The sequence below is a fragment of the Stomoxys calcitrans genome, chromosome 4 (genome assembly GCF_963082655.1).
Source record: "Stomoxys calcitrans chromosome 4, idStoCalc2.1, whole genome shotgun sequence".
NCBI lineage: Eukaryota > Metazoa > Arthropoda > Insecta > Diptera > Muscidae > Stomoxys > Stomoxys calcitrans.
This window is the reverse complement of record NC_081555.1, coordinates 173,173,498-173,184,891: the sequence shown is the minus strand read 5'-3', so window position 1 is coordinate 173,184,891 and position 11,394 is coordinate 173,173,498. Positions and strand designations below refer to the sequence as shown.

The following is an 11,394-nucleotide window of genomic DNA, read 5'->3' as shown; positions in this document are numbered from 1 at the left end:
CCTGACAAATTATTCAGAATTTATGGAGTTTCTGAATTTCAATTGGTATTTTCAGAAAAACGCTTGAAAATGATGTAGTCTGAATTTCAATAGAAACATTTGAACTGAATTTCAAATGATACGTTATGAATTCCAATGTAAATATTCCGAATTAAGATATATGGAATATCTGAATTTCAGAATTTCAGTTGAAATTTCAGAATTTCAAACGGAGTATATGAACTTCAAATGGAATATCTGAATATCAAATGGAATATCTGAATATCAAATGGAATTTCTGAATTTCAATTGATTTCTTCTGACTTACACTTGAAATTGGTGTAGTCTGAATTTCAATTAAAATATTCTGAGTTTCAAAATAAATATTCTGAATTTGCTGAATTTTAAATGAAATGTCTGAATATCAATCAACATATTCTGGACTTCAAATAAAATATTTGAGGTCAATTTAAAATATTTTGAATTTCAAATAGATATTCTGTATTTCAAATAGATAATCTGAATTTCAAATTAATTATTTGAATTTCAATTGAAATATTCTGAATTTCAAATGGTGTGTCCGCATTTCAAATAAAATATTCTGAATTTCAAATGGAATATCTGAATATAAAACGGAATTTTTGACTTTCAAATGACATTTCTGAATAATAAATGCAGTTTGGTTTCTTCGGACTTACACTTGAAAATTGTGTCAGACCACACCATTTCGTTGCAATATTCTGAATTTCAACTCAAATATTCTAAATTGAAATATGATGAATTTCAAATGGAATATTAAATTTTAATTAGCATATTTCAAATTTCAAATGAAATAAGTGAATTTCTATTGAAATATTCCGAATTTCATATGAAGTATATGAATTTCAAAAGAAGTATTCTGAATTTCAACAGGAATATCTGAATATCAAATTAATTAAAAAAAAAAATATCTGAATTTCAATGAAATTTCTGAACTACAAAAGGAATTTCTAAATTTCAATTAGTACTTGAAATATCTGAATTATATTTAAAAGTGGTGTAGTTTGATTTTCATTTGAAATATTCTCAATTTTAATTGAAATATTCTGAATTTCAAATGGAATATCTAAATTGCATTTTACATATTCTCAAATTCAAATAAAATTTCTGAATTTCAAATAAAATATCTGAATTTCAAATACAATATCTGAATTTCGAATAAAATATATGAATTTCACATGGGGTGTCTTCATTGAAAATAAAATATTCTGCATTTCAAATGGAATATCTGAACACCACATGGAATTTCTAATTTTTAAATTGGTATTTTCTGAAATATTCTTAAAATTGGTGTAGTCGGAATTCCAATTGGAATCTTCTGAATTATAATTGAACTTCGAATGAAATATTTGATTTTCAATTGAACATTTTTAATATTTCAAATGGAATTAATGAAATGCAAATAAAATATCTGATCTTCAAATGAAGTATCTGAAGTTCAAATAAAATATCTGAAAATGATATGGAAATTTCAGAAATTCAAATTTACTACCTGAATTTTAAATGAAATTCTTAATTTAAGCGGAATTTATCAATTTCAATAGGTTTAATCTGAATTACATTTGAAAGTTACACCAGTCTGAATTAAAATATTCTGAATTTGACCTGAAATATACTGAATTCTAGATAAAATATACTGAATTTCAAATAATATATCTACCTTTGAATTGAAATATTCTGAATTTCAAAAGAAGTATCTGAATTTCAAATGAATTATTCTGAATTTCAAAAGGACTGTATGGATATCATACGGAATTTCTGAACTTCAAATGAACTTTCTGAATTACAGATTGAATTTCTCAATTTCAATTGGTATTTTATGGAGTCTGAATTTCAATTGAAATATTCTGGATTCTAATTGAAATTTCAAATGGAATATCTGAATTTTAATAAACACATTCTGAATTTCGAAAAACTATCGCAATCTTAATTGAAATTATGAAATATAAAATATAATATCTGGAATAGAATATCAAATGAAATATCTGAATTTCAATTAATATATTTTGAAATTCAAAATATCTGAATTTCAATCGAAATAAAGGGTGATTTTTTTGAGGTTAGGATTTTCATGCATTAGTATTTGACAGATCACGTGGGATTTCAGACATGGTGTCAAAGAGAAAGATGCTCAGTATGCTTTGACATTTCATCATGAATAGACTTACTAACGAGCAACGCTTGCAAATCATTGAATTTTATTACCAAAATCAGTGTTCGGTTCGAAATGTGTTCAAATTTTGACAAATTTTGTTCGGCGATGAGGCTTGTTTCTGGTTGAATGGCTACGTAAATAAGCAAAATTGCCGCATTTGGAGTGAAGAGCAACCAGAAGCCGTTCAAGAACTGCCCATGCATCCCGAAAAATGCACTGTTTGGTGTGGTTTGTACGCTGGTGGAATCATTGGACGGTATTTTTTCAAAGATGCTGTTGGACGCAACGTTACGGTGAATGAACACATTTCGAACCGAACACTGATTTTGGTAATAAAATTCAATGATTTGCAAGCGTTGCTCGTTAGTAAGTCTATTCATGATGAAATGTCAAAGCATACTGAGCATCTTTCTCTTTGACACCATGTCTGAAATCCCACGTGATCTGTCAAATACTAATGCATGAAAATCCTAACCTCAAAAAAATCACCCTTTATTTTGAATAATAATTTTTGATATAATAAATGGTGATTTTTAAGCTATTCCAACACTAGTTTTCACTGCTCACGCAGGTTTCGTGTTTTGTTTCGCTGTCAAACATCTTCAGATTGGTCTACAATTTAACCATGAATCGTCTTGCAAACAAACAACGCTTGCAAATTATTTAATTTTATTATCAAAAAAAAGTTATCTGTTAAAAATGTTCATAAGCGAATCGTCGATTTTGGAGCGAAGATCAGCCAGAAGCATTGCAAGAGCTACCGATGCATTCAGAAAAAGTCACAATTTGGTGCGGTTTATGGGCTGGTAGCATCATTGGATCGTACTTCTTCAAAGATGATGCGAATCGCAACGTACATGTGAATAGTGAGTGCTACCGTGAGACGATATCTAACATTTTTTGCCCAAAATACAAGAGCTTGAATTTCATGTTTCAACAAGACGGTGCCACATGCCAAACAGCACGCGTAACAATGGACTTATTGAGAGGCAAGTTAGGTGAGGACTTTATTTCACGTACGGGACTGGTCAATTGGCCGCCTATATCGTGCGATTTAACGCCTCTAGGCTTTTTTTGTGGGGCTATGTTAAAGCTCATGTCTATACAGACAGGCCCGCTTCAATTTACGCATTTTAAGACAACATTAAATCATTTATTTGTGAGATACCGGCCGAAATGTTGGAAAGAGTATGCCAAAATTAGAATAAGCGGATGAACCATTTGAGGCGCAGACACGGTCAAGGTTTGCATGAAATAAATTATATGGACCGTTCTATCGACCCAAGTAAAGATTTAATGCATTTTTCTGAACTTTTTTTAAAAATACTTTCCCATAGCTTTTAAAACATCGCCCCTGATAATAATAAATATTCTGAATTTGAAGTGAAGTGTCTGAACATCAAATAGAATTTCTGAGTTTTAAATAAAATATCTGAATTTTAAATTAAATTTTTGAATAAGAAATGGAGTTCCTGAAATTGAATTGGTATTTTATGAATTACACTTCAAAGTTGTGTAAGCTGAATTTCTGTTGAAATATTCTTAATTTTAATTCAAATATTATTGAAAAACATATTCTGAATTTCAAATAAAATATCTGAATTTTAGATGAAATATCTGAATGTCGAATGTAGTATCTGAATTTTAATTGAAATACTCCGAATTTTATATGAACTTTCTGAAAATCAAATGAAATTTTTGAATCTGAAATATAATATTTGAATTTCAAATGAAATTTCTGAATTGCAGTTTGTACTTGGAATATCTGAATTACACTTGAAAGTGGAGTGTTTTCAATTACAAATGGAATATCTGAATTTCAAATAGAATATATGAATTTTAAATGAAATTTCTGCATTATAAATGGAATTTCTCAAATTCAAATGATATTTTCTGAATTATACTTGAAAGTGGAGTAGTCTGAATCCCAATTGAAGTACTCTCAATTTCAATTGGAATATTCCAAATTTTAAATGAAATATCTGAATACAAAGAATATTTCTGAACTACAAATAAAATATTTGAATTTAAAATAAAATTTCTGAATTATAAATGGAATTTCTGAATTTCAATTGTTAGTTTTTGAATTAGTCTTGAAAGTGGCATAGTCTGAATTTCAATTGAAATATTCTAAATTTCAATTGAAAGATTCGGAATTTTTATTGACATTTTGTGAATTTCAAATAAAGTATCTGAATTTCAATTTAAATATTTTATATTTCGAACAAAATTTCCTGTGGTACACGATGTGTGTATAAATATTAAATAGAACCAGATGATTTCCTTCAAGCTGGTTAAAAAAACAAAGGTTTGTCTTCTCGATCAGCTGTTGATAATCCAACATGTTAATCTAGAACACAGGGTGGTTCAAATTAAGTGGGTTAAGAACCCCATATGTTCAAACAGCTAGCCGTCAATCAGCTAGAAATTTTAGTACTTAACCATTTGGCAATTCCAACCTATACTCTAACGTTACAAGTCAAGGCAGTCAAGTAGACGATGCAGACGACTTAACGATGATGAATTTGTTATGATGATATTTACTTTGAAGCTATTGATCGCCTACAACAGTGCAGAGTAGGTATGATAAATTCAGAGTTTTAGGAATGATGTTGCGTCATGCTTTATAATTCATTCAACATAAATCAGATTCATGTTATGCACTGGAATTGCCAAGGCATAATGACAAAATTCAGCAATTATGCAGCTGAATTTTGCTTTTTACAACAAAATCATATGTTTTTCTCTTAAATGAAACATTTCTCAAACCTCATCATAAATTCAAGATGAAAGGCTACAAAATCTACAGTAATGATCGGTGAACTCATGGTGGCTGTGTGTTCATTTGAATTAGAAAAGCTGTCGAGCACAATTTTTTGGCTAAAGATACATTTAATTAATGGGAACGATATTATAATAACATCTGCTTATACCCCACATTAGAAGCCTAACATTAAAGATGACTTAATAAAGTTAAATAGCAAAAAGAATGATGTTTTAATTTTTGGCGACTTTAACGCACAACATACAAGCTGGAATTGTGTAATGAATAACACCGACGGGAACATACTTTATAAATATCAAAATCAATCCTGTGTACATGTTTATTATCCTCCAAATCCTACACGATTCGCCCAGAATTCAATTCCAACAATATCTCATCTAGAGATTCACTCAAACGCCCTTTCTTCAGACCACGTTCCCATCACTTGTTGCATACGAGGGTTGTCTTTTATATTTCGGGATTGGACAACCCTTGTGGTGTCATCTGCCAACTGACAGCTCTATCGTAAAGCTTGACATTTTTGAGGTTATACGTACTCAGAACGTTTCTACATACAAGCGATATTTGTGTTGTTTAGAGTAACTTGAACGATTTTTAGCTTTATTTTCATTTTGATGCATGATTTGAACTGATGGATTTAAAATCAAAATCAAAGAATGTGATTTTCTGCATTTTTTTGGTCAAAAAATAGGCAAGTTCTTATTAAAACAATTAGAAAAACCCCGCGAGTTCTCAAAATATAAAGCTAAGTCCCCCACAGGACTAATATATTTTACTTCACATGTCTCCTAAACTCATGCACAAAATTTTTTGAACCAAACCATATTTATAGCCTCCACTGAAAATTTACTAAAAAAATACCGATTTGGAAACTATTTTTGCACGAAATGGGTATGGGTATCTCTGTAAAAAGTATCGGGCAGAATTTATTTTTGGTCTTTTAAATACACTTTTATCCGCAATATCCAAAAAGAATTATTAAGATATCTCTATTTGATTTTTATTTAGAATTTTTGAGCCCTATCCAGCAAAAAAAATTTTTGGAAGTCTGGCCACTAATGACATTTGACGGGTCACAATGATTTGAAATGCTTGGACAACTTAGGGCCTTAAAATTTTGGAGATTATCTCGATATCACTTCAGCTCTAACCATTACAAAATTCAAATAGTTATCTGAATCTGTTCTCATATGGCATATTTTTTACTGTGTTGTTGCCTCGATCGGTCTACACGTCCGTTGGGGGTTTTATGGTGGGACCAGCCATATGCGAATTAGCTTCAAACTTTCATATAAATTTCGTTTTCTACTCCCAAATACCGTTAATTTGAGTCCAATATTATTACAATCGATCCACTTTTAATTTAGGGTAGTTATTTTTGGGGCAAGGTTCCGACCCGCTTCCGATATTAAAAATTTATGTAGCCTATTATTCCTTCCAGACCATCAAACACAATTTGCGGAAATTTAAGGAAAATCGGTTCAGTCGTTTTCGAATCTCAAAAAACGGACAAGTAAACACACTATGACTTTTGTATATAGAGAGATATTTCTTTCTATTTTATAGTTATAATGGGCCCAAAAAAATTGACCAGCGTTAAAGAGTAGATGTCATGGTACAAAAATAGCTGAATTCGTTATAGCGCTCTGGTTTAATTGCGGCGAGTAAATGAACTAATCCGTTATTAAATCTGTATGACTTTGGTAACATTGCGGCGATACTCTGAACTTGTGCAAAAATCAACTCTGAGGTAGTAACATTAAATCGGTATTTTTAGATTGATTTTCATTTTTTTTTTTTTTTCAATTTCAATTTGAATTTTATTGATTAACAAATTGTTTCCATACATAACAAATAATCCCCGCGAAGCCGTGGCTTGTATGCAGGTTTTATAAAAGACAATGTATAAAAAAATTAATTAACAAATTTGATTCTTAGTTCATATTTTACAATATTATTTAAATTTTTCGCTTCATTGCGAGTTTAAGAAAAATTGTTTAATATTTTTTCTTCTCTTAATTTTGTTTTGTAAGCTAAAAATTTCCATTGGCAAGGTGTTTAAAATGCTGGGTAATTGTACTTCAATCGAGTTCTTGCCATATTTGTTATTGAATCTTGGCGTTTTAAATCTTCCTTCAGCTCTTCTTCTCGTATTATGGGAGTGACTGATAGGCTCCAAAAAATTTGCGTCTTCGAATTCCTTGATTATTGTTGTTTTATAAATGTTCTTGATGGTCATTATATTTTGAATTTTCATGAACTCCTTTATTGTCTCTTCGGGTGTATTATAATTGATCTGATTTTGTCGGACGGAAGTGTATCTTTGGGTGAGAGTGGAGGCGTATTGTAAGTGATTGCGGGGTGAATTGGCTGATTTATTTTTCATTAATATTTTAATTAGCCTATCTTGAGACTTTTGTAGTGTATTGCAATGAGAAGAGTTTCCATATGCTGTAATGCCGTGACGTATGTAGGATTCCGCTAATGAGTAGTACGCCTGTTTGGTTACGTGTATTGGCGCACAATTATTTAGATGATAAAGCACATAAGAGACTTTTCTTAACTTTTTATTCAGGTTCAGAATATGTTCCTTCCAGTTAAAATTATGGTCAACCATAACTCCAAGGTATTTATATGTACCAACTACCTCGATTATTTTATCGCATGTATCATTTGCAAATGTTGTAGATAGTTGTTTCTTATGCAGGCAGTCATTGTTATGAAACTTTATGTTTATGTCACACGTTGGAATGTGAGGCTGTTTAATATGCATTAGCTTGGTTTTGTTCGCATTGATGATTAATCCATTGTCATGGCACCATTTTGTTGTGTTGTAAAGCTCATTTTGCATATTCTCTACTGCTCTCTCCAAATCATTGTGCGCAACAATTATAGCCGTATCATCAGCATAGGCAAATATTTTGCTGCAGTTGGCTTGTCTAATCATTTCGTTTGCATATATTAGGTATAGTATGGGCCCGAGTTTTGATCCTTGAGGAACTCCATAATGCAAATCCTTCTCCTGGCTCAGATGTTCATCAATTTTGACTCTGTATTTTCTGCAGTACAAGTAGTTTTTGATCCATTCAAGGCAGTTTCCTCGTATGCCAACTCTTTCCAGTACATCAAGAAGTTTTGCATGTGATAAGGTGTCGAACGCTTTGCTAAAGTCAACAAATAGTACGAGGCAATGCATTTTTGTATCTAGACATTTATTTATATATGATGAAAAGTGACCCAGTAGTTGGTTAATATTTCGTCCTTTTTGGAAACCATATTGCTGCTTGCTTATAATCTTATATCTGCACAAAAAATCGTTCATCCTTCGTACAACAATTTCTTCCAGTACCTTTTCGATCACTGGTAGAATAGATATTGGTCGATAATTGTTATAGTCAGTTTTATTTCCATTTTTATATATCGGCCTTACAAGTGCAGTTTTAAACATATTGGGAATTACGTTTTCATTTAAACTGGAGTTTACAATGTTGGTTATTATTGGTGCAAATATTTCTGCATTTTTTCTAATATCCACCGGTCGAATCCCATCAAAGCCGGCTCCTTTATTGGAATTAATGTTTTTAATTATATTTAAAATTTCAGTTTCATTGGTTTGTTCCATAAAAATTGTATTTTGGGCTCTTATTACTTGAGAAAAGTTTGTTTTTATATCACAGTCATGAAGAATATTTTGGACATTTGCTTTAAATTGTATAGCGAATTCTTCGGTAACTATTTTTAGGTCTATATTTTTGAAGTTTCTCTTTATGACTTCATCCACATTGTGAGTTTTTTTCCCGATAATTTCATTTATTAATGACCAGGTACCACGCATGTTTTTTCTATTTTTTATGAATTCCTTCATCCTGTATTCATTTTTGGCATTGTTTATCATTTGGTTAAGTTTGTTGTTGAATGATTTATATTCTCTTTCTTTTTCTAAATTGTTTCTGTTTTTTCTATGCCGTTGATAAAGTTTGTCTTTCATATCGCAACATTTCAAAATTTGGTCACTCAGCCATGGATAATTGTTTCTTTTTTTGATTTTTTTTGACATTTGGGTCGAGTTTGAATATATTTCTTTGAATTTGAGATACATACTTTCAAATTTTGCGTTGCAGCTTTCATTTTGATTAATTATATTCCTCCAATCTGTTTTTTTTATAAGATCATTTACTTTTTTAGAATTAACTGAAAAAAATTTAGATGGCTCCTTGCTAATGCTTGCATTTCCCTTCGCTGTGCATTCGCTGCTTATAAATTGGTTGTTGTCGACTCCCATACATCCGAATAGGGAGTAGTGATCCGAAATAGTAGTGAGTATAACCGATGCGCTAGCTGATGGTATGGATTTGGTTTTACGTATAAATAGGTGGTCAATGCACGTACCTTTATTTTTGTTTACCTCTTCTCTTGTTATGTTGGTAACCATGCATTCTAAACCATAAGCGGACATCATATCCAAGTAAGATCTAGTGGTTTTGTTTATTTCTGCGGCTATATTAATATTCATATCACCAATTATTATTAAGGCCTGATTTTTATGAATTTCTTTAATACTATGTTCCAACTCATCTATAAACAATCTTGTGTTTTTACTTGGAGGGCGATAGATAGATAGAATAGATAGTTCTTTATTGCCAATCGATATGTCTAGTCGAATTGATTCATAATATTGGGTAGTAAGATTCATTGTGATGTACTTTAAGTTTCGTTTCACATATATGGCTATACCACCGCCAATACCCTCTCTGTTAAGAAAGGTGCCATTGAAATCATTAATATTAAAAAAGTCATTTTCATCATCTGCAATATTTGTTTCGACGAGTATAATTAATTCAATTGAATCGATGATTTTATTTATGTTGGCCAAGAAGGTTGAGAAGTTTTTTCTTAACGATCTAATGTTCATATAAATAAATGAAAGTGGATACTTCAAATAAAACTCACTTATTTGATTGTAATTATAAATTAATTCAGTATTATTGTTCATTTTATTTTACTTTTTTATCAATCTTTTTCTTTATCTATGTAATTGTACTTTTCAAATTCGGTCCTTAGACGTAATTCACTTTTAATGTATTATGAAGTCTATTTCTTCGATTTTGATATATATATATATATTTATATTTTCTTTTCAACAAATAGTTCAACTTTTCCTATATTTTATAATCGCTGTGTTTAGCATATCATTTGTAAATCACTTTCACAGTTGATGTTGACTACGGGAGATTTCTCAATTTTTCGTGCATAAATTTCCCCATGCTTCACCCATACAAACTTCCAATTGGCATCGCTGGCTTTGTTTTTTGCCATCCACAACAAATGTCTTTTGCTTGCAGTCAACTGATCATTTATATAAATGTACTTATGTTTGCCCGTTCCATCGTCATTGTTGACATCAGTTGCTTCGATTCTATGCCTTTCAATTTTGTCCATTATTTCTCTCTTCTTACGAAGAGAGCTGAACTCAACAATAAGCTTTGTTTTCCCTTTCGTGAGGTATGCGTTATCGATGTCGTTCTCAGTCATTTGTACATTCAGCTTTGCTGCTATTTTCTCTACTGTTTCAACTGCGTTTATGTTGTTGTTGTTTAAGTTGTTAATTTCAATGTTTTTCTCTAATACTTTCTGTTCAAGTTTACTTATTTTTGTTTCCATTTCATACATACGTTTGTCTTTCTCTCTGTTCTCCTTTTGCAGTTCACTGACCTGGCTGCTGAGACTAGACACATTATCATTGATTTGCATTAAAGTTGCTTGTTGATTTTGTAGTTGCATACTTATAGACGATAGTTGAGCTGTCATTTGCGACATATTTAGCATCATTGTTTTCATTGCTTCGCTTATGTCTGATGTAGAGATGTTTTGTTGTTGATGTTGTTGTAAAGTTTGTTCTTGTTGGATTTTGGTGTTTGGTGCGTTGTCTTTGAAGCGCTTGTTGTTTTCATCAAATAATTCATCGTCTTCATCGTTTCTTCGTTGTTTTTGTGTTGGGGAGTCAGAGACCAATATGTGGTAAGAAGAGTTTCTTCTTTCTCTGCATTTATGACACTTCCATAAGGCCTTTTTTTCGGCACTCATCCCATTGTAAGACGATTGTTGGATAGAACAGCAAGGTGAAAAATGAAAACAGGCGTCACATATGCAGCATTTCATAAATTTACTTTTAATTGACAATTCGCATTGTGCACATCTTAGAGTTTGATTTGTTGCCATTACGCAATCACTTACTCTCTCACACTCGCGATAACAATCAAAGAAAAATATAAAATAGAAACAGATAAAAATTCTGGCTTTATGTGTATCTATGCGCTCAATTTCAGGACGCGTCCGTTCGCAATGAAGGCAGCTATTCAATTTTGATTTGGATTGGTGACAAAATTTACAATGACTTGCTGCAAAAAGTGTCCATATGCGATAATTCAGTTAAAAG

The 11,394-nt window shown here is 31.1% G+C and overlaps 1 protein-coding gene across 1 annotated transcript; it reads right to left on the bottom strand.

Moving 5' to 3' along the window:
• Nucleotides 1–10,139: 10,139 nt before the first annotated feature.
• On the bottom strand, nucleotides 10,140–11,042 carry LOC131997083 (putative leucine-rich repeat-containing protein DDB_G0290503). The gene has a single exon (XM_059367375.1). The coding sequence runs from the start codon at nucleotides 11,040–11,042 to the stop codon at nucleotides 10,140–10,142; it is 903 nt and encodes a 300-aa protein (XP_059223358.1).
• Between the last annotated feature and the right edge of the window lie 352 nt (nucleotides 11,043–11,394).